The sequence below is a fragment of the Amblyomma maculatum genome, chromosome 2, assembly GCF_055883805.1.
Source record: "Amblyomma maculatum isolate TAMU_Amacu chromosome 2, ASM5588380v1, whole genome shotgun sequence".
In the NCBI taxonomy this organism is placed as follows: domain Eukaryota; kingdom Metazoa; phylum Arthropoda; class Arachnida; order Ixodida; family Ixodidae; genus Amblyomma; species Amblyomma maculatum.
In genome coordinates this window covers 158,623,585-158,648,069 of record NC_139345.1, presented here as the reverse complement: position 1 = coordinate 158,648,069, position 24,485 = coordinate 158,623,585, and the positions used below count along the sequence as shown (strand labels likewise).

The following is a 24,485-nucleotide window of genomic DNA, read 5'->3' as shown; positions in this document are numbered from 1 at the left end:
TACCGAACCGTGAATGGGGAGGCCGCAAGCGTGGACGTGGCTACTGTAGGCAGCTGGAAAGAGACCGTGGCGCGCATTATTGACGGCTACGAACCTAGGGACATTTTCAATGCCGAAAAAGCGGGCCTCTTTTTAAAAGTACAGCCCTCGAAGACGCTTAGCTTGAAAGGCGAGGCTTGCCATGGCGGAAAATGCAGCAAAGACCGTCTCACCGTTTTGTTGTGTTGCAACTCGGATGGCTCCGAGATGATGAAGCCGTGGGTCATCGGCAAATTTCGAAACCCACGTTGCCTAAAGAATATACGTTACCTGCCCTGCCACTACAAGAACAACAGCAAGGCTTGGATGACGTGCACAATTTTTGACGAGTTCCTTGCGTACATGGACTCGAATATGGGCTGTCAGGACAGAAAAGTCGTCCTTTTTTTAGATAACTGCTCCGCACATCCTAAGGACACTACGTCGCTGCAGAACATCAAGGTGGTTTACCTTCCGGCCAACACGACCAGCCACCTTCAACAGATGCTGGCATCATCAAAAACGTGAAGCATTTTTACAGGAAATGCATCGTGAAGCGATCCCTGGCCTCTGTGGACCACGGGCAACAGCCAACTGGCATTACGATCCTGGATGCCATGCACTATCTGGCCACGGCATGGAGTGCTGTCACCGCCACAACGGTCAGGAATTGCTTTGTGAAGTGCTTCGGCGACGCAGACAGCGCAGCAGAACCAGGAACCGTGGACAACCCCGGAACCCCCGAGGACTGCGAACTGAACACGGCCATGGAAGCGGTTGGCGTGAACGGGATCGTGTACAACGATTACGTGTCTGTAGATGATGCCGTTGCCACCTCTGAGATGATCACTATCGACCAGATCGTGGCCGAGTGTGTAGACGCGCACAACAGTGGCGACGAAGAGGAAGAGGAGGAGGAGGATGCGCCGCAGACGGAACCGACGTTTACATCGGCTGTGGCGGCATTGGACCTTCTCAGAAGGTACGTTCGCGACGATCGCGAGAGCCACATGGCACTGCAACTTTTGGAGAAGAGAGTTGTGCTCACCGGACGCGAAAAGATGAGATAGACAACGCTGCATGACTTCTTCAAGTGATAACATGGCAATAAATGCATTCAGTTGCCCACTACTGTCATTTTTCAATATGTCCTACTTCCCGGCTCTTACGTTTTTTTTTACGGTCCCATGAAGCACCAAAGCACAAGAGGCTAACAAAAAATGGCGATTTTATTTAATTCTGCAATATGCAGGACGTCACAGCTAACCTCGACTTCCGACAGATTTGCGTGAAATATTATTTCAGTCGGCGCCATTCTAACTTGATTTTTTAATCCTTGTATCAAAACCATCCTGCTGTGTTGTCGCGAACAATTCTTTTATTGATAGAATAGTTCATTACGTTTTCTGTGATTGTGCTGATTGCGAAGAATAATTTTACTGGAGTGAGCATAACTTTCTGCGGTTTAATACATGCTTGCTATAATTAAACATCTGTTTTGGCGCAGTACGCGTGGTGTTTGTACCGTTACCAAAGCTGAGATGAAAACGCTTTCTAGCTCCAAACTAGAGCACGTGAGACAGCACGCTTCTTTTTTTTGCCCCCGTAGAGACGCGGAGTACACGACTTCCACCGCTGCAGAGAGGGCAGCCGCCCTCCGTATTTTTTTTTTTTTCTTGCAGGAGAAAAAACAAAGCGCTCTGACGTAGAGTCGCGTGGGAGCGGCGAAGCCCCGCCCGAACAGGTTTGACGGCGTCCGGTGGCCCTTTATGTTTGAACATCGCGCCGTTCTATCCGTCGTGCGGTGTCCCCCGCCGCTGCCGCCGCGACGGAGAGGAGCACCGGCTGTGAGAATGAGGCCTATGCCGGCGGCCGGCGCCGTGGAGACAGGCAAAGACGAGGGAATGGAGAGAGGAGAGGGGAGCGGAGTTGCGAGGAGGGGCAGCAGCGTGGCCTTGGAGGCCACACCACGCGCCGACACTCGTAGGCAGCGCGCGTCGGTGAGCAAAGGGTAGCTCGCTTGCGAGGAGGATTGCGAAAACAGACCAAAAGGGATAGGAGCCCATCGTTATCTCGTATCGGGGTGCCGGGTTTACGCCGTCCGTTCGCTGTAACCGATGCCGATCGGCTCATGGACGTTCGTTATACGTGCGATCTTGTGACATTGAAGTAATGTATATTATGGCCGTCGCTCCAGTCTCGTTCGTTATAAGCGAAAGTTCGTCTTAAGTGGGGCCGTTATAAGTGGGAAAAAAAAAACAGACGGCAATTGAGTAGCCCAAAGCCTTCTGCGATTAGCTGCATCTCGGTGACACGCAAAATTTTCTAAAAACCCAGAACCTGAGCGCGACAGAGACGAGTGAAAATGCTTTGGCAGCCCTCAGCCCGTCGAGGCTCCTCTGCACAAGAGGAGCATTTGTTATAAACGCAAAAGAATTCTCAGGAAAAACTGAATTTTGATTTTTGAAGGAAGAATGGCTAAAGCTTGCCTGCTTCGAGTTGGCATTCAGTCCGACAAAGTGTCCTCGAGCTGCTAAATGCTTCGCATAGGCCGTTGGTCGCCGCCGCTGCATTTAACTTTGTTGCGAACAACGCATACACAACAAAAATCAAAGTTAACGCTTTGTGAACATAGCGCGACGAAATCGCTGAAATGCAAAATGCCCTAATACAATAAACATCGGAAAAAAAAAAAAAAAAGAAAAATCGCTCTTGCCGGTATGCACGTGCGGAGGGCAGCTGACCGAAACACGCTGAACAGACTGCCCGATAAGACCCATCAACCCCCACGCACGAGCGGTGCTAACGGGACTGCTCCCAAGGCAAAAGGCTGTCCGCGGGAATTTCGTATTCACTCTTCGAATGTGACCGCATTCAGCACTTAGTATAGGAACAAAGCACTCGCTCAGAGCCCCTATTACCTTTCGGTAAATACCTTTGCCTTCGGTCCTTCCGGTCAAAATTTCAAGATACTATCCGCATTACGCCCGAAAAATGCTGCGAGATAAACGGAAGCTACAGTGAAACTTTCTTATAACAAACAGTTAAAAAATCGGAAAATAGTTAGCTCTATCCATAATTCGTAATATAAAATTTCGTAGCAAACACAGTCGAGTCCACTTATAACAATATTCAAGTGCCACAAAATTTCCATTGTTGTAACCGATAATTGTTATAAACAGTTTGCACGAAAAAAAGCATAACTGCAGAGACGGGTCACGGATGGCAAGTGAAATGTGAGCTTCGCCGAGACATCGTTTTGGTGGCCCCAAAAGGGGTCTTGTAAAAAATACGAGAAGGTTGCCGCGGCTGCCCCTCAGCTTGAGAAATCCCGAAGCAACGCTGGGGTGAAGAGAGAGAGATAGACGAAACTTTTATTTAAAAGCAGAGGAGATTGGAGCACGCAGGCCCCTGGGGTGAAATCGCCACAAGCATCTTACCCATACATCTCACTGGCTTGCACGAGAAAGGGTTTCGCATTCAACTACCTTTTGGCACGAGAACCCAGGAGCCAGGCTTAATTGTTATAACCGATAATGTGGCAAGGGGGCATTGTAGTAAGCGGGTTATTTTACCATAGAAAACATACAAAAGTGGACTGTACAGCAGGTTTTCATTGTTGTACAGTGAAAGCTCGTTAATTCACAACTCGTTAATTCGAAATTTTGGATAATTCGAAATAGTCATCGTGGTCCGGTCCGCAGTGCATAGAAGTCTATGCGCGTAACAGCTCGTTAATTCACTCAAAAATTGGCGCCGCCACCCATAATTCGAACTGCGCGCCGCCAAGCGGCGCTGTTAATAACCATCGTTGGAAGCTTTCACGGCAGAACGATAGATGGCACAACCATCGGGGCGCCGCTAGGGTGCTGGAACAAGTACTAAACAGTCTTTCCTGCCGCGACTCCTTCGAGGAACGACGTTTTAGTGTTATCGACCACGGTTTCGTGTTGCATTTCGTGAGCCCTCGTTTTGCACGCCGCTTGTTGTGAGCTTGTGTCCGCGAGATGTGTTCGCGTGGGAAATACTGTGCCAAGACGGTGAAGGAGAAAGTGGCTATTTTACGCGAGGTGGATGAACGGAAGGCCAGCAAAGTGGAAATCGCGAAAAAGCACGGGATTCCACCAAGCACGTTGTCGACGTACGTCCGAAATAGGAAGGCCATCGAGGATGCCTATGAAGCCGAAGATTTCGCCAGCAACAGAAAAAGGCTTCGGTTAGCCAAGTATCCGGAAATTGAAACCGCTGTGATCACGTGGGTGAAAGAAATGAGAAGCGCTGACATTCCACTGAGCGGCCCAATTATCATGGCGAAGGCGGCTGATTTCGCCCTGCGCTTGAATGTGGAAGATTTTGTCGCCTCCGAAGGATGGTTTCACCGCTTTAGAGACAGACATAATCTTGTCTTCCGGGTGTTGTCTGGAGAAGCCAAAGAAGTGGATGCAGAAACTTGTGCCACGTGGCGAAGCGGTGCTCTGCAGCAGTACTTAGAAAGCTACTCGGCACATGATATATTCAATGCTGATGAGACGGCTTTGTTTTATAAGCTCCAGCCCGACAGAACAGTAACATTTAAAGGGGACAGCTGCGCTGGCGGCAAGCGAAGCAAAGAGCGGATTACTGTTCTGGTCGCCGCTAATATGACCGGGACGGAGAAGGTCCCTCTTTTTGTTGTCGGCAAGGCACATAAGCCTAGATGTTTCAAGAACATTAGGACGCTGCCGACGGAATACTCCGCCAACAGCAAGGCGTGGATGACGGGCGAATTGTTTAAAAAATGGCTCTTGAAATTCGATCGGAGGATGGAGCTAGGGAAGCGTCAAGTTCTCCTCATTGTGGATAACTGCTCGGCACACAAAGTCGACGCCGAGCTGAAAGCCACAAGGCTCGTCTTTTTGCCCGCCAACACGACTGCGGCCTTGCAGCCGATGGATCAGGGGGTGATCAGAAACATCAAATGTTTCTATAGGCGCCACATGATCGAGCGCATGACTTTGTGCACTGGAAACCAGAAGACCAGCACCATCACATTGCTCACAGCAATAGTTTGAAAGAAAGTGGCGACGATGGGAGTCCGGAGCCTCTGCCTGCGGCTGTGCGTGCTGTGCTGCAGGACGTCAGTTTTGATGATTACGTTGGAGTAGACAGCGATGCAGCAGTGTGCGGTGCCCTAAGTGATGAGGACATTGTCGCTGAAATTGTTGGGGAGCAGTCTGTCCCAGAAGAGGCAGAAGACGAGGACGACGACGAGGAGCAAGAGCCCGTGCGTCCATCCGCGGCAGAAGTTATGGGAGCGCTGAATGTCGCGCGCCTTTTCTTCAGCTTTGAAGAGGGGGAAGAAGACTCCCTGCATCGCATTCGCATGCTAGAAGACCGAGTGAGTACGGTAGCCCTCAGAGAGAAGAAGCAGAAGATGATAACAGACTTTTTTGCTAAATAAATGTTTTTCGTGCCCTCCGGGCATCAAACGCCTTCATTTTTGCTCACTTTCATTAGTTCGAATTTTGGTTAATTCGAACTGGCCTGGCGGCCCCGTGGAATTTGAATTAACGAGCTTTTACTGTAACAGATATATTGTTAAAACCGGTATCATTATAAGTGGACTCGACCGCACATGCAAGAGCAGCAAAATTCAATCAGAGAAGGCACAGCAACTCGGAGGGTGCCTACTTGGGTCACGTCCATTTATTTACGCGCAAAGAACTGCGTTATCGCGGCCTGCTTTTTTGTGTTGATCGCATCCCGTATCATGCCCTGTTCCACAGTTTGCAAACACTCAACAAGGGCAAACCCACTGCTCTCAATAGCACTGCAGTGGCAGTGCAGTAAATCTAATGCAGCAAACGCTTTTTGTGAAGTCTGAATGTTTTCATCGTCTGCAGGGCAGCCTGAGCTTCGTCTGCGGGATGTTCAGAAACTTTCACAGCGATTTCGGCGTTCGTCAGTACAGGCGTGGTCGCCGCGATGTCGTTGCCACCTACAAAGTCCTCTACAGTCATTGTTGCGGGCATGTCACCAACAAAACACGAAAAAACGTTTCAGGCCTCATCGAGCTCGCGGAGCTCTGCTTCGTCGAGATCGTCCCGATCATCACTTGATGCCCGGGCCTCTGCAGGAACAAAACCTGCGTGCCAAAAGCAGTTGGCAATCATTTCGCCTTTCACGCTCTCCCATGCCGCTTTAATGCTCCTAGCAAGTCTATCTTCAAGTCCTGCTTCATACGAAGCTTCACAGCAAGAGTGTCAATCAGTCTTCTCTTGTAAACTGCCTTGAAGGCCCTGATTTTATCTCGAGCTTGGTCTTTAACGAAAGTGTTGCTCTTTTTTTCATGTTCACCGCCATCACAGCACTACGCACACTCGCGCACCACACTCGACACGACGACCGACGCAGCAATGGCCACGGCGCGACGCCGCTGCTAATACTAAAACCAAAGAACGCGAAAGATGCAAAAACCAACAAGGCAAAAGCAACGAAGTCAGCGATTGTGAGATGCGAAAGATTTCTCATGGCCTCCGAGATCACGAAAACACGTGCGCGGGGGTGATCTAGGAGGCCATAGATTTCTTAGGCTGTCAACTCTCAATGCCGTTGTGGCATCTGTGGTGCTGTCAGCGCCTGCGAGGTAGTCCTGAACGTTTGCTGCGCCGCACAACACAATTGTAGTGCAACGAAGCCTGCCTCCTGCTATTAAAGTGAGGTAGTGCTTGGCGTCGTGAGGTTCGTAATATCCGTTTTATGCCGAACCGCGTTCGCTATGGGAAGTTAAAGATACATGTAATTGACAAAAATATTTCAGAAGAGTTTGATATATTCATTAATTCGTTATATGAGTGTTCGTTATATCAAGGTTGGACTAATACATAGCACCTATCGGAAGTGAAAGCGCTGCGTGAAAAAGTTTCGACATACAGTCGAACCCGGATATATCGAACTCGAAGGGGATCGCGAAAAAGTTCGCTATATCGATAATTCGATATACAGAAATTGGCTTGTGACGGCACTTACGATGCGAAAGAACGATACCGTATTTGCCGCGTAATCAACCCACTCGCATAATGAGCCCTTTCTCCACTTTTGAGCCCGAGAATTTAAAAAAAATGTGCTTTAAGGCCAGCTCGCTCACATGCAAGCGATTGAGCGATCTCAGCGACGAGCGGCAGCGACAGAGCGAAAAATTTCTAACTTGTTGGAACTGCGTCCCGCTCGCCGCTCGAGGCACCGCGGCAGCTCAAAACATGGTTTCTGTGTCGCTGCGGCAGAAAATCATGAGCGTTTTCGCTTGCATGCCGATGGCGCGCGTCACTCCGTTTTGGTCATCGCATCCACAGCTTATTTCTTGGCAGCGTGCCAAGATGTTGCGCAACAATAACGTCAGGGCGCGTTTATCGTTTTATAGCTCCTCGGGTGGCGGGGAGTGAACTTGGCAGAGTGCCCGTGATGGCTTGATTGCACAAGTTTGGTTCGACTTATCACGCCGCGCTTGGGACGGGCGTCATGAACGCAGCAGCTGACGACGTGCTTCCCTTGATTCATACATGCAAAGATAAATGGCTCCCGCAAAAAAAAAAAAAAAGCCTGCCGCTTCTTAACGTCCGCAGCCGCCATATCTTACGCTACGTCGCGCGTACAGCGCAATGATAAGAAAGAATGATTCTCGCAAAAAAAAAAAAAAAAACAGTTGCCGCTTCTTAACGTCCGCAGGCGCCATAGCCACGTCAGCCGCCGCGCGCAGAGGGTTCGCAACACACGCTGGAGAAAGCGTCCCACGTCTGTCTGAAAACGGGCTGAGCTGGCTTGGCGCATGTGTAGCGCATGCTGAAGGAGAAAGCTCGGCAAAAGAATGGGCACACCCAGCACATGCCTTGCAAACGTCATGTGTTGGAGCGCGGGAAACGATAACTGCAGATGCGCGCGCCTTTGGCGAATGGGCGCAGTGCTGTCCAGAACTGTCCCTTCTCATTCCTTCCGCGCGTGGCTTGAAAACGTCACGCGGCAAACGGCCAAGAGTGATGCGATCGTCTTTGGGGGAGGCACACTTTCCAGTGCGTAGTGCGGAGTTCGATATATCGAACGACCGGCGAAATTGAGTTCGATATATGACACGGCTTTCCTATACTTTTACATGGGATTTTCTAGGGGATATTCCGTGAGTTCGATATAACCAAAATTCGATATATCCGGGTTCGATATAACCGGGTTCGACTCTACCTAACCGATTTTTCGAGATATGAGAGTTCGTGTTATCGAGGGTTTACTGTATATGTGTATACAGTGTGCTCACAGTATCAAACCTCTCAAAGTAACGATCAGCAAGGATGAAATCACAAGGGCAGAGGTCAGAGGCAAATAGAGGTCCAAAATGATAGAACAGCCTGCCTTTCAGGCCTTCTATACTAGTTATCAGTGCCAGACGACCAGCCTAACAAAATAAACTATTGACAGCATTGCAGCTTCAGGATGCATGTACCAGTGGTTACCACAAAACAGCAGTCATGCCATCTACTGCTATGATTATTTACAGATATGCGCCTAATCCCATTTGGGATTCTCGCTTTATGAAGATGAAGAGCTTTCCAATGCGATAGCACGCTTAGTAAACAAAGATAAGTTAGTGTAACTGATCAACTCAGATTGTCCTATTCTCTTTTAAGAATTTCGAGGAGAAAGAGTCACCTATCGTTGAAACAAATGACTATGATGGCATACAGTTTGCACTGTTGCTAGCGGAATAAATCTGTACAATATCAACAAGTTTTCTCTCTCGTCTTACGCACAGGGCACAGGTTTGGAGCACATGAGCACCAGTGGTGGCTCAAGAAAGAGGAACACTACAGAAGTAAAGGGAACGCACATCTTTCCCGTTGCTCAATCTTGAGAGTGAGGTAGAGAGTGCGGATGGGGAAGTAGACGGCCTGGGGGAACACCCGGCCCACCTGCACCAGCAGGTTGAGCAGCTGGCGCCCCTCTGGCCGCACCAGGCACGTCAGCAGCTGGGGCACCCAGGGCAGCCACTGGAGCGGGGGCACACCTGCATTGTACTTGTCCACGGCCTCCGCTAGCACCCCCTGCTCATTGTCATACGTCAGCAGCCACAGCACCTGCAAACAGAAAAGTGTTGGATTTTGGCGTTTCATAACAACCTCTAGAATAAAGTGCTTTTAAAAGGGATGATGTTCGAGAAGGCGTGGTCTCCTTTTTGCTAGCATTTGCTACCTTTTGAACATTACCCAATGCAAGTTTCAAAACATTTTCTATTTTGTTTAGCTTTTATTTCAATTGCTACAATTAATTCTGCAAACATCCTTAAAAAATGCTAACAAACTCCTTTTTTTTTTTTTAGTGCTACATTTCCAAATGCAAACTATTCGAACAAAATTACTTTGCCTTTGCTTCAAACTGAAAATTCACTACATGCACATGCCTAGGCCCAAGTGACCGCTGCATGGGGACATAAGGCCTACCTTGGCTAGGTACTTGCGGGCCTTGGGCTCGTTCTGGTGTCGACAGGCGTGCAGGAAGCAGGTGAGTGCCGAGACAGCCAGGTTCAGCTGGCGGCCCTCCCAACGGTCACGGCTGAACAAGCCCTCCAGGTAGTCACCCCAGAGGGCCCACGCCTTGACTAAGGTGTCGTGCATCTGGACAGCCGCACTCAGTGCCTTGTTAGCCTCCTCCGAGCGGCCCATCTGGGCTAGGAACAACCCTTTGAGCGCGTAGAACTCGGCCGTCATGTCCTTGGCAAAGTACTTGAGGTTGGTCGACTCTATCACGTCCAGGCCCTGCAAGCCAGTGAAACACCCAAGCTCACACATCTCACAATACCGATACAGTCGTTATGTGCCACATTTTCCAGTGCTTTTATTGTAAAAATGAGTCCGCCAGTAGAAAATCAAATATTTGGCATAATGCTTATTTTGCTTGCCTTCACTCGCTAGCAAAGAAAATCAGTACGCAACTGTTTATTACATAGATGCGGATTAGAAAAAAAAAAAGAAAAAAGAAAACTAACAAAGATGCCACCAAAAAGTGGTCTACATAGCAGCAATGGCTATGGAATGGATGCTTGCCTCTTGCAGCTCATTCTTGCCAGTCACACTGGACATCTGGAGGTAGCACTTGACCTGTTGCCGGATCTTCTGGAAGCAGTCCACGATGGGAACACTGGGGATGGTGTGGATCCTGCAAGAGCCAGCACAGCCACCGCATTCTTCTAGTCAATACCTCCACTAGGACAGCTCCATGCCAAAAAAGTAGAGGTGCCTGAACAAAGAACTTTTGACAGTGATGTAAATGCAAATAAATAAAACCTGGCAGCGATCTGAATTCAATAATTTCAAATGTCACCACAAGTAGTTCAGACTAAGGAGAAAACACTATCTCCCAAAACAAGGCTATGAAAGAAACAGATGTAATCCAAACAAAATTTGTTTCCACCCATCAGCATAACTTACAAGAACTCTAAGGCTTATCAAAGATTGCCATAAAAGCCTGCACGTAATATAAAGTTGTTGTTGTTTTTTTTTTTTCAGTTTTATTATGTAGAATTTCTGCCTTGTAATACAGTCGAACCCGGATATATCGAACTTGAAGGGGATCGCGAAATAGTTCGATATATCGATAATTCGATATACAGTACAACCTCGATAATTCGAACTCGGTTAATTCGAAATCCTGGATAATTCGAAGGTTTTCTGCGGTCCCGTATTTTCCAATGTAAATTTGGCCGGATAATTCGAACAGGCGGCCTGCGCCAGCCCGGTTAATTCGAAAATTTGGACTGCTATGCGGCAATGCCTGATCCATGTTTCGCCGCAAACCCGGCGAAACGACGGCCCTACAGAGCCGCGAGGCAAAGCCACATAGTAATGGTGATGATTTATAGGCGAAGCGCCCCAGCCGGAGCACTCTCTGCACAAAAATCGGTCCACAGTGCGCCTCGCGCACCGCCGAAACACGCGCCTGCAGAGGAGAAGACGTGCTTCACTGCAATACGGCGGGCATACCGGTTTTTATCACATGACCTCGCCCCCACTCCATCCCTTGGTGTGCTTCGCCCACTCTTCCCCCGTGCCTCCGACGCTGCAAGTACGCCACCACCACCGCCGCGCCGGTCTCGCCTGCGCCATTTCTTTGTGTTGTGCGCTGTGGTTAGGGGTCGGCTGCTGTGCCGTTTTTTGGGCGGGACTGTGCAGAAGTGCTAGCTTTGTGACCGTAGCAGTGCAGAAATGCCAAAGTACAAGACTTTAACGCTGCAGCAGAAGTTCTGCTTGATCCAGAAAGCAGGCAAGAGCGCTTATTCGAAGACCGAGTTGGCCAAAAGGCATGGCGTGCCCCTCTCGACGTTGTCCACAATATTGAGCAACAAGTCAAAAATACTAGAGGCTTACGGCAAGACCTATTCTTCGAAGCGGTCGCGAGTGCGGGCTCCCACGTATCAAGATGTGGAAGCTGCTCTGCTTCGCTGGCTGCAGAAAGCAAACGCTGCCCACCTTCCCGTCAATGGAATGCTACTGCGGGAGAAGGCCAACGACCTAGCTCTACAACTTGGGCATGAGGAATTTAAGTGCAGCAATGGATGGTTTTGCCGTTTTAAAGAACGCAATAATTTAACCTTTCTCACCGTCTGTGGTGAGAGCGGCAGCACTAACGAGAGCGTTGTCGAGGATTGGAGAAACCACACATTGGCGCCGCTGCTTAGCGAGTACGGTGCAGACGACGTTTACAACCTTGACGAGGCTGCACTTTTTTTTATAAGATTCTGCCAACAAAAACATTCGCAGTGAAGAACACCGCCATCAAGGGTAGGAAACAGGTCAAGGACAGGATTACTGTGCTGTTCGGCGCAAACATGTGCGGTAAACACAAGCTGCCGCCACTGGTCGTCGGGAAGACGGGGAAGCCTCGCTGCTTCAAAAATGCGCGGCTGCCGCCAAAGGATGAACTCGTCTACAGGCACAATAAGAAAGCCTGGATGACAGGTGCAATATTTGAAGAGTATGTGCGGCAACTTGACCGCAAGTTCGCGGCCACGGGCAGGAATGTCCTATTTGTCGTCGACAACTGCCCGGCACATGGCGACATCCCACATCTCCAGGCCATCAGGATGGTATTTTTACCTCCGAACACCACTTCGATCTCACAGCCGATGGACCAAGGCGCCATTCACCACACTAGGAAGATTTATCGGTACCACCTGCTCAAGCGCATGCTCCTTTGCTACGACAATGGCAAGGAGTACTCCATCGACCTCCTCGGAGTCATATGCCTCATGGTGTACGCTTGGAAACAAGTGGAGCCCACATTGATCAGGCGGTGTTTTGAACACGCTGGTTTTTCCAGTGAAAGCACTGTTGATGCCGATGCAGACCACCCATGTACTACTATTCTTGACGAAGAAGGAGCAGAGTATTGCGACCGCATCAATGCGCTCTGCGCAGAGGATGAGTCCAACGCAGTCGGCTTCGCCGAGGATATCAACATTGAGAGCGAAGAGCAGACTGGCAACTCTGACTTGGAGGGTGAGATCCCTGCTGGTACGAACATACGTGATGACAGCGACAATAGCGACAACGGCACCGACGAGCCTCCCCGAGCACCTGCTCTTGGTGAAGTTATCGGATCGCTGAACTTTATCCGCAGTTTTGTTGAGTGCCGCGGTGGAAGTTTCGTCTATTTGACCAACTCGAGAGCATGACCTTAGGAGCCGCAAACTACCGGACGCGGCAAACCAGCATCTCTGATTACTTTCAGTAGTAATTCAAAATATGCCGAATAAAGGTAACACTTTCCTGCAACGAATTTTTTTGCCTCAGTCTTATTTCTTGGTGTGTTCGGTTAATTCGAAAACCCGCTTAATTCGAAGATTTCTCACGGTCCCGATGACTTCGAATTAACGAGGTTGTACTGTACAAAAATCTGCTTGTGACGGCACTTACGATGCCAAAAAATGATACCTCATGTGTCGCGTAATCAACCCACTCGCATAATGAACCCACCCTCCACTTTTGCACCAGAGATTTAAAAAAAAAAATAAAAAATGCGTTAAGACCAGCTCACTCACATGCAAGCGATTGAGCGATCTCAGCGACGTGCGGCAGCGACAGAGCGAAAAATTTCAAACTTGTTGGAACTGCGTTACTCTTGCTGCTCGAGCCACCACGACAGCTCAATACAAGGTTTCGGCGTCGCTGCGGCAGAAATCGTGAGCGTTTTTGCTTGCATGTGGATGGCGCGCGTCACTCCGTTTCAGTCGTCGCATCCACAGCTCATTTCTTGGCAGCGTGCCAAGATGCTGCGCAGCGATAACATCAGGCGCGTTTATCTTTTTATAGCTCCTCCAGTGGCATTGAGCGAACTTGGCAGAGTGCCCGTGATGGCTTGATTGCACAAGCCTGGTTCGATTTATCACGCTGCGCTTGAAGCGGGCGTCATGATTGCAGCAGCAGACCGCGTGCTTCCGTTGATTCATACATTCAAAGATAAACGGCTCCCGCAAAAAAAAAAAAAAAAAAGAAAAAACGCTTCTTAACGTCCGCAGCCGCCATATCTTACGCTACGTCGCGTGTACAGCGCAATGATGAGAAAGAATGACTCTCGCAAAAAGAAAAAAAAAAAAAAAAAACGGAGAGAGCTGCCGCTTCTTAATGTTCGCAGGCGCCATAGCCACGTCAGCCGCCGCGGGCAGAGGGTTCGCAACACACGCTGGAGAAAGCGTCCGACGTCTGTCTGAAAATGGGCTGAGCTGGCTTGGCGCATGCGTAGCGCGTGCTGAAGGAGAGGGATAGCTCGGCAAAAGAATGGGCACACCCTCGCACATGGCTTGCAAACATCATGTGTTGGCGCGCGGGAAACGACAACTGCAGATGCGCGCGCCTTTGGGGAATGGGCGCGGCACTGTCCAGAACTGTCCCCTCTCATTCCTTCCGCGCGTGGCTTGAAAACGTCACGCAGCAAACGGCCAAGGGTGATGCGATAGTCTTTGGGGAAGGCACACTTTCCAGTGCGTGGTGCGGAGTTCGATATATCGAACGACTGGTGAAATTGAGTTCGATATATGACGCGGCTTTCCTATACTTTTACATGGGATTTTCAAGGGGATATTCCGTGAGTTCGATATAACCAAAATTCGATATATCCGGGTTCGATATAACCGAGTTCGACTGTATATGTAGATCCAAACAATTTTCAGCAGAGTTTACTTTCTGCATTGTTTTCATTGTTTTCTGAAATGTCATTATCTCCCTGACCTTAAGTCATCTGATTGGTGGGAATGGTAGTTGCTTCGAGTGATAAGATGCCAACAGTGCGATTGGCAGGGGAATAACTGCCTTTATTGTGTTGCACTTTGGTGGAAACGCTGAATACACGGGTATTAATCAGATGACTCGAGATTAGGAAGACACTTCTCAGAATATGAACTCAGAAGTCTGCAGTTCTGACTTCGTCCTTACTGTAAAAGCCGCCTATATTAAGGGTTTTTTTATCCACAATTTTATCCTGTCCGATTTTCACATCACATGTGGATGCAAACTAATTCCAGCCTAAATTCGCAGTTCTGGCCTGGTTATTAATCAGCGCTATCAGCATCAGGCTTCCAGCGAGACGAAGCATTATCTAGCAGTGGCATCAGCTGACCATTTCGATGATTTCGGTATCACCGACCACGGTGCCAGCGACACACATGCAACTAGAGGCATGCCGAGCACACCTTGCATAATGTAGGGACAGCGAAAGGATCACGCGGCATGTTGCACGAGTCTCATACGGGCCCTATGCCCTATAGCCAAATAACAGATGATTGACCAATATTCCCAAGGGCGCATCGGTCACACTTTCGAGAAATATGGGATACCAAATGCGTTTAGAGCTACAGTCTGTATGGTATGTTAGAGCTATGGAAAAAAAATGATACAGATGGCTTTCGGTAGGTAATACACGTACTGGACAATGGCGATCGCAAAAACTCCAAATCTGAGTACCTTCCTGAATGAACACGTCGCTCGCCAGTGCACAACGCTAGACGTAGACAGACGCAAGCGCAGCGCATGATATCCAGTGGCTTGTGCACTGCTGTCTCGTGTCCAAGCTGGAAGCGGCCTACTGGTTTTAGAAGAGCCAGAGATTCATGTGGCTTTCAACTGCCGGGGTGAATGTGTACTACCGGGGTGAAGAGGCACATGAAGGTTCGTCACACTACTCAATGACTGATGCGGAATGGCACTGGACGCAAGTGCAGAGTGCGTATGGCTTGCAGGGAAGCTGCAAAATGTAGTGAAAATAAATATTTATGCTGACCTTACCTAACTTGAATTATATCTGTGATTTTTTTGTTTTTTTGCTTCTGCTATCTCGAATTGCACCTCGCATTATATGCGAATCCGTATTACCGTACTTAAACAATTCTAACGCGCACCTTTATTCAGAAAAAATAAACCATAAAGTAGCATGTGCATTAGATTTGGGTACAAACCAAAATGGCGCGAATTTCGTCCTTCCCATTTTCATTGACATTTCAAGATGGCGCCGAAGCTGTTTGTTTCTGTAAGTGCCAGCAGCAACGCTCACTGATGCTGGGAGTCCGGATTCATTTTGTGCAGATGCATTGCAACCGTTGCGTCTATGCGTTTCCTGACTTAGATGGCAGGGGCCGCACTAAAGGTCCGCCGCTTCCACTACGAGGCCGGCTTTAAGAAAAAGGTCATCTTGTGCATGGAAACCGACGGCAACAGAGCCACCACATGTGCTCACGCCATGCCGGAAACGTACGTGAGTTCGGGACTGGAGAAAGCAGAAAGATCACACCTTCCTCAGATCGTAAAGGGTCCAACGGATCTTGCAAAGGCCCATTTCCTGGAATTCAGGATGACTTATTGGACTTCGTTAAAAAACCCAGAGAACCACATGCCGGTCATAACTGAGATGATAAAAGTAAAAGTGCTGGAGCTGCCTAGACATCGCAGTATGTCCAGGAGAGAGTTTAAGGCCAGTAGAAATTGGATATCAAAGTTTATGAAAAGGAAGGGCTTTTCTCTTTGGCAATGAACTGGAATATGTCAGAAATCACCAGAAGCCTTTGAAGAGAATCTTTGTGCTTTTCAGGGGTATGCTATTTCATTACGGCATAAACATGGCTACCAGACGGCACAAATCTCCAACGCTGACCAAACGCCACTGTACTTCTACATGCTCGTCAATGCGATTATTGAAGTGAAAGGGGCCAAGCAAGTGCGCGTTTTGTCGACAGGCAATGAGAAGACGCGAGTAAGTGCGATACTCTGCTGCACTGCTGATGAAACGGAAGACTGAAGGCGTTTCCGAAGGCAGCAAATTTTCCACCAGGAGTCATTGTCCGAGCAAACGAGAAAGGCTGGATGAACACCGGCATAGTCGTGAACTGGATTGATTGCGTGTGGCGCAAAAGGGTCAGGGCCAACCTTGGGCCTCGCGCTATGCTCGTCCTAAACGCGTTCAAGTGTCATCTTGAGCAGCGCGTTAAAGACAAGCTCGCTGCATGCAATGCCGACCGCATTATACCTGGAGGCATGACGTCGCAGCTTCAAACACTCGACGTGTGCTTGAACAATGGGCTTAAGTGCACACCCCTGGAGACGCTCGCTGGATGGGCATTCGAGGCATGGGCCACAATCGCATCGGCCATAGTGGAATGTCATTCAGAAGGTGCTACATCTCAAATGCGCTGGATGGCACTGAGGACATGCTGTGGTCGGTTGAAAGCAACAAGGAGCTATCCGAGAGCGACGAAGAGTGAAAGTAGAACAATAAATCTCCCCTTCCTATAGCACAAGCTGTCCAGTTTTCCTCGATCGTGCAACGTTAAAATTGGGGACATAAGAATTTTTTTTTTTCTTGTTAACTATAAAAATTGGGTGTGTGTTAGAATCTGGTAAGTACGGTACATGCGGGTTTTTACAGTAGTCACCGCTAGCAGCATCAGGTTTGCAGTGAGGGGAGGTGCTACCCAGTGGTGCACTTGGTTATGTAGCTTTGGCCGCACAGACAGAAAAAGTTGTCCCTAATATAGGGAAACCCTGGTGGCATCTTAAAGTAAGAGGTTTCAAAAAATGGCTCGCAAACATTCCTCAAGACAACAGCAGTCCAACGATTCCACTTAATTTCCTCCTTTGTCATTAGCAGAAACCCTCCATGCCCTCATTAATCCCTGGATCAGCCCAGAATAGAACTGAACAATAAGAACGGATATGCTTCACTTGCCAGGAACAGAGTCACACGACTAGAGTACTTTAGTGTGAAGAAAAAAAAAAAAAGAGAAGCAAATGCAGCATTTCAAGATCAGACGCACCTGCTGAGGGAGTCTAAGCAAACGTTGGTGAGTCCATGCTTCCGTGCCACCTTGCCATAGTGGATGATGGACTGGGCCGAAGCATGCACCCCAAGCATAGCCTGGTTGCCGGGAGCCTCAGCACCAGCCTGGCCGGCACCACTGTCATAGTGGTTGACAATAGCCTGCACACCATGCGAAGACAGTTTTGAAAAACAAGTCTTTACAGTATAAGCATCTGTTCAGAAACAACAGCTGGTACAGCACTGCGGTACCAATTATAAGATGTGCAGTCGGTTATAGCGAAATCACTCATAGCAAAATGTTGCAGAACATCGGCGATAAAAATCCCACTGAGTCGTGAAAAAATTTGAATCGTCAAAACGAACGAATATCAGTAGTACACAGAACTCAGGAAAGGCATTCAGTAGAAATGGCTATGGCTGCACAGCCCCAGCTCGTCACCCGCGGCGTCTACAGCAAGACAGATGATCGCGGCGTCAGCAATGTGCAGGCCACGTGCCTCTGCGAACTTCTCGCAGCGCATAAAGCACGACAGGAGACCGTGATGGTGGCGATATGGATATGGATCCAGTTTTAACAAAGTAAACCAGCAGATGATAGTGACGCAGTTCTTCAACAAGTGACATAAGTACCGCATATATTGTGACATTTTTACACTTTTGACGGTCGCTTTTACGGTAGAGTGTTCACTTCGCGAAGTGCATGGGTGCTTCACTGCAAAGCTTTACTCACCGTCGCGTGGCGCCGTCGAGCTGGCCATGCGAGGAAAAAAAAAGTAAAAAATAAACTGCAAATTTTGGTGATGTCACAGAGCAGCGGTTGACTTAAGGCCCATTCAATTCACCTACACTATGTGAACTGCTTCTTGTGGTGCTGCATACGGCGCCCTCTGCACATTACCGTTCGTTTCAAAAAGTGCAGATGTCGTGCAGGTCCAGTTCACGAAAAGTTGAGGAAAACTACACCTCCTCAGCGGTGAGTGCCAAAATTGGGCAGCTGCGGCAGCCGCATGGAGAACGAAGAGGATGGCTTGCATAATGATGGCTTGCATGTTGTGATAAACGGTGAAGAGATTCGACTCATTCCACTTGTTGAAAAGAACAGTGCCCGAGTTCACAACGGAAATGGCAACACATATGTCCTGCCATGTCTAAAAAGTAAACATGCACATTGTGTTGGGCACCCAGGAGCACGTCAGCACGGTTCTACTGTAAATGCAAACCGCAGTGCTATGCTCAGGCACAGGTCTTTCACAGAGGTGCTTTGACTGTTTGATCAATATCTCAAGATTTCACATATCCAAGATCGACTGCATAACAGCTACAACACAGCGGCCGATGGCCTAGGAGTTTGTGAACTTTTTCTTTACCTCCTACTGTCGACGTGTAAAAACAAATTGATTGAAGAATAATTCGACTCGAGATTGAGTGGGAAAAGTCCACGCAAAATGGAAACCCTCGCAGTGCTACCAGAGTGCCTAATTGGTTTGCCCAGTGAAAGTGGTCATGCCAATGTTTATCTTTGCAAGTCCTACAGGTGCAAATGTTTCATTCCGTGCACCCTTATGACAATACAGAAGGCAAAAGGCCACAGAAGGAAGTTCATCAGAGACCATTCCACATCTACGCACAAATAAAAAAGAAGCCTCAAAAGCCAGCTTCCCACTTTTAAGACAAAGCCCACCAAGTTCATAGCAAGCTGGAAAAAGAACGATGCAGATATTAAAAGTAAAGTTGGGAAAAGCACATAAAATGCCTGAGCAAGAAACAAAATGCTGCCTCACCTGATAGTGGTGCTGGCGCCAGGTGAAGATGTCGCTCCAGTGGGAAAGGTCATCACTCAGAACAGGCAGCCGGTTTCGCCACGTCTTGACGATGGCGCGCATGTCGTACACAGTGGGTGGTGCAGGGCGCCCCACGGCTGCTGCAACTGTGGCGGCTGGCTGTAATCCTTGGTGGATCTGGGCAGCTTCCTGAAGCTCCATGATTTGCTGGGCAGCCTGTGAGGGCAACAGAGTCAGCTTCAGTGCGAGACTTCCACACAAAGGAAAGTCCAGCTTTGTCAAACCATTTGGTAGCACACACTGAGCTGGACACATCAAAAGAAGAGCTCGGACAACCCCTATATACCTGCATATATGACGAGTTTTGCCAAACCTTTTGGTAGCACGCACACCGTTTCAGTGAACACGTAAAAAAATACTAAAATATAGAGTTCAAGAAAAAAATATTTTCACGAACAAACTCTCAGCAACAGTAGAACTCACTTAATATGTAAAATTTGGTTTGGTTTGATTTGTGGGGCTTAACGTCTCAAAGCGACTGAGACTATGAGAGACGCCACAGTGGAAGACTCCGGAAATTTTGAACACTTGGAGTTCTTTAATGTGCACCGACATTGCGCAGCACACGGGCGCCTTGCTTTTCGTTGCCATCGAAAAGCAGCCGCTGAGGCCGGGATTCAATCCCGCATCATTAGGAACAGTAGTCGAGTGCCGTAACCACTGCGCCACCCCAGCGAGGTTAATATGTAAAGTCTTTTAATTACTGTATATTGCCTATATTGCCAAGTCGACTCACCAACTCGCGACCCCTTTTGGCAAAAAAAAGTTATACTCCGAATTTAGGTCGACACTGCCGCACCCTGAGTACCTAGCTCGCCCGCATTTCAGAAGGCAGAGTCAAACATTTATTCGTTCACAAACATCTGTCGTTGCTTGTGAGGACACAGTCGCGACCATCATCTTATGAGCCACTGCTGCCGCTGGTAGTCTGAAGCGGTGCCGAGATGCCGCATGTGGAGAACGCCGCAGAGACCATGTCTATTGGTAGTCCAAACCAGGCATCGTTCAAACTGGAGTCTGGTCAAACAAGACTGAAGTCTGGCCACTGTTGCCTATTTGACAAAGCAGAAATGAATGTGTTGCCCGCAGGTCACTCACGTAGCGCAGAAAGGTGCTCCGTTTTTCTTCGTAGGCTTTGGGCAACCATAGGCATACGGTCGTTCGTCGCCTTAAGCTTAGGCCGTTCCTCTCCATTAAATTTGTCCTCCATTTCTTAGACACTTTAAACGCGGTACGCGGGATGCACATCTCCACCCTGACAGCGTGTGCCTTTGTTTCAATGTCATTGTAGCAAACACTCAAGCTCTTGCTTCTCTGGTTGTGAACCCAATCTCGGACCGCCTCCGCAACGGCAGGGAATTGTCCGGACTTTGGCCCGCGAAAGGAATGGCGTGTAGCAGCGCACGCAAAAAGCTTACTTCGTTTTCTCCAGCCTCTCATGCACTTTTCTGAGATGTCGAACTTCCATCCTGCTTCAACGTTGTTTTCAGACTCGGCGTAAAGGCTGACTTGCCACTTTGAAAGCAGCGCTGTACTGTTGCCGAGGTTGCGGCATCTTGCAAGGCGTCCGTCGAGTGACACAAACCACATACACCACAGTTAGCTGTCACGTCGGCTAGAGTCCAGGTGGTGTGACGAGAAGAAATGGCAAAATCCACACAATGTTGCACAACACGTGAAAATGCTTCTCGGCACATGTGACTGTCGCGTGTGGTTGTTTTGGATTGGATTAGATTTGTAGCAGTCGCATTTGTATCAAACATTGCCAGCCCGCCCAGCTTTGGCTGTTTTTCCATGGAACGCTCCCTGTTTGTCTATAACAAGTTGTTATCACATTAAAACAAACCTTTGGTGCAAATCTCGATTAAAATTTGTTTTCTTTTTTTTTTAACAGATCCACTTTTGCATTGTATCTGACAACTTTAATAGAATTACGAGCACAAAGGCGTGATATTATCCGCGACTCGGTCGCAATTACTTTTGACCCCCCGCTTATAAGCAGACTTTAAGTCTCCGCATATACGCTGACCACGATTATAGGTCGACCCCCCAACTTTTAGAAAAAAAAAGGTAGACTTATAAGTGGCAATATACGGTATGCAGCTACTTAACAAAGCTCGTTAATTAGTTGTGTGATTAGTGCCAACAAGGAGTTCAAAGCTTGGCAACAGATGACGCTACACTGAAACCTCGTCATAACGAACAGTTAAAAAATCGGAAAATAGTTCACTCTATACATAATTCGTAATACAGTGAAAGCTCGTTAATTCACAACTCGTTAATTCGAAATTTTGGATAATTCGAAATAGTCATCGTGGTCCGGTCCGCAGTGCATAGAAGTCTATGCGCGTAACAGCTCGTTAATTCACTCAAAAATTGGCGCCGCCACCCATAATTCGAACTGCGCGCCGCCAAGCGGCGCTGTTAATAACCATCGTTGGAAGCTTTCACGGCAGAATGATAGATGGCACAACCATCGGGGCGCCGCTAGGGTGCTGGAACAAGTACTAAACAGTCTTTCCTGCCGCGACTCCTTCGAGGAACGACGTTTTAGTGTTATCGACCACGGTTTCGTGTTGCATTTCGTGAGCCCTCGTTTTGCACGCCGCTTGTTGTGAGCTTGTGTCCGCGAGATGTGTTCGCGTGGGAAATACTGTGCCAAGACGGTGAAGGAGAAAGTGGCTATTTTACGCGAGGTGGATGAACGGAAGGCCAGCAAAGTGGAAATCGCGAAAAAGCACGGGATTCCACCAAGCACGTTGTCGACGTACGTCCGAAATAGGAAGGCCATCGAGGATGCCTATGAAGCCGAAGATTTCGCCAGCAACAGAAAAAGGCTTCGGTTAGCCAAGTATCCGGAAATTGAGACCGCTGTGATCACGTGGGTGAAAGAAATGAGAAGCGCTGACATTCCACTGAGCGGCCCAATTATCATGGCGAAGGCGGCCGATTTCACCCTGCGCTTGAATGTGGAAGATTTTGTCGCCTCCGAAGTATGGTTTCACCGCTTTAGAGACAGACATAATCTTGTCTTCCGGGTGTTGTCTGGAGAAGCCAAAGAAGTGGATGCAGAAACTTGTGCCACGTGACGAAGCGGTGCTCTGCAGCAGTACTTAGAAAGCTACTCGGCACATGATATATTCAATGCTGATGAGACGGCTTTGTTTTATAAGCTCCAGCCCGACAGAACAGTAACATTTAAAGGGGACAGCTGCGCTGGCGGCAAGCGAAGCAAAGAGCGGATTACTGTTCTGGTCGCCGCTAATATGACCGGGACGGAGAAGGTCCCTCTTTTTGTTGTCGGCAAGGCACATAAGCCTAGATGTTTCAAGAACATTAGGACGCTGCCGACGGAATACTCCGCCAACAGCAAGGCGTGGATGACGGGCGAATTGTTTAAAAAATGGCTCTTGAAATTCGATCGGAGGATGGAGCTAAGGAAGCGTCAAGTTCTCCCCATTGTGGATAACTGCTCGGCACACAAAGTCGACGCCGAGCTGAAAGCCACAAGGCTCGTCTTTTTGCCCGCCAACACGACTGCGGCCTTGCAGCCGATGGATCAGGGGGTGATCAGAAACATCAAATGTTTCTATAGGCGCCACATGATCGAGCGCATGACTTTGTGCACTGGAAACCAAAAGACCAGCACCATCACATTGCTCACAGCAATGCACATGTTGGTGCGTGCATGGGAGCAGGTCACGCCGTCCACAATTGCAAACTGCTTCCACCACTGTGGCTTTGCTGCCGGAAGTATGAAAGAAAGTGGCGACGATGGGAGTCCGGAGCCTCTGCCTGCGGCTGTGCGTGCTGTGCTGCAGGACGTCAGTTTTGATGATTACGTTGGAGTAGACAGCGATGCAGCAGTGTGCGGTGCCCTAAGTGATGAGGACATTGTCGCTGAAATTGTTGGGGAGCAGTCTGTCCCAGAAGAGGCAGAAGACGAGGACGACGACGAGGAGCAAGAGCCCGTGCGTCCATCCGCGGCAGAAGTTATGGGAGCGCTGAATGTCGCGCGCCTTTTCTTCAGCTTTGAAGAGGGGGAAGAAGACTCCCTGCATCGCATTCGCATGCTAGAAGACCGAGTGAGTACGGTAGCCCTCAGAGAGAAGAAGCAGAAGATGATAACAGACTTTTTTGCTAAATAAATGTTTTTCGTGCCCTCCGGGCATCAAACGCCTTCATTTTTGCTCACTTTCATTAGTTCGAATTTTGGTTAATTCGAACTGGCCTGGCGGCCCCGTGGAATTTGAATTAACGAGCTTTTACTGTATAAAATTTCGTAGAAAATCCATGCAAGAGCAGCAAAATTCAATCAGAGAAGGCACAGCAACTCGGAGGGTGCCTTCTTGGGTCACGTCCGTTTATTTCTCGCAAAGAACTGCGTTATCGCGACCTGCTTTTTTGTGTTGATCGCGTTCCGTATCACGCCCTGTTCCACAGTTTGCAAACGCTCAACTAGGGCAAACCCACTGCTCTCGATAGCACTCTAGTGGCGGCGCAGTAAATCCAATGCAGCAAGCACTTCTTGTGAAGTCGGAATGTTCTCATCATTTGCACGGTCAGCCTGAGCTTTGTCTGCGGGATGTTCAGAAACTTCCACAGCGATTTCGGCGTTCGTCAGTACAGCCGTGGTCACCGCGATGTCGTCGCCGCCTACAAAGTCCTCTACAGTCATTGTTGCGGGCATGTCACCTCAACGAGCTCGCGGAGCTCTGCTTCTGCTTCGTCCCCATCGTCACTTGATGTGCGGGCCTCTGCTGGAACAAAAGCTGCGAGCCAAAAGCAGTTGGCAATCGTTTCGCCTTTCACGCTGTCCCATGCCGCTTTAATGCTCCCAGCAAGTCGATCTTCAAGTCCTGCTTCATAAGAAGCTTCACGAGAAGAGTGTCAACCAGTCTCTTCTTGTAAACTGCCTTTATCTTGAGCTTGGTCTTTAAAGTCAGTTTTGCTCTTTTTTTCATGTTCACTGCCATCACAGCACTAAGCATACCCACGCACCACACTCGACACGACGACCGACGCAGCCTCTGCCGAACACTACGACGGCCACGCCGCTCCTAACACTAAAACCAAAAAACGCGAATGGCGCAAAAACCAAAAGAGCAAGTTGTTTCCTTCCTCTATGCAAAAAGGCAAAAAACATTCGATTGTGCCGCTGCCGCCGCTGCTGAAGCGGCGCTGTCGGCGATTGTGAGATGCAAACGATTTCTTATGGCCTCCGAGATCACCTCCGTGTGCACAAACAGGCGCCCGGGGGGTAATCTCAGAAGCCATAGATTTCTTCGGCTGTCAACTCCC

The 24,485-nt window shown here is 48.8% G+C and overlaps 1 protein-coding gene across 3 annotated transcripts in view; it reads right to left on the bottom strand.

Moving 5' to 3' along the window:
• Nipped-A (Transcription-associated protein Nipped-A) overlaps positions 1-24,485 on the bottom strand; it is a 287,463-nt gene that overhangs the window by 58,701 nt on the left and 204,277 nt on the right. For all 3 annotated transcript variants that reach the window (XM_084595462.1, XM_084595463.1, XM_084595464.1), the window contains exons 46-50: positions 19,125-19,340; positions 17,339-17,502; positions 10,086-10,197; positions 9,483-9,797; positions 8,873-9,119 (exon numbers count right to left, since the gene is read on the bottom strand). In XM_084595462.1, coding sequence (XP_084451588.1) covers positions 8,873-9,119; positions 9,483-9,797; positions 10,086-10,197; positions 17,339-17,502; positions 19,125-19,340 — 1,054 coding nt within the window. The remainder of the gene's footprint in view (positions 1-8,872; positions 9,120-9,482; positions 9,798-10,085; positions 10,198-17,338; positions 17,503-19,124; positions 19,341-24,485) is intronic.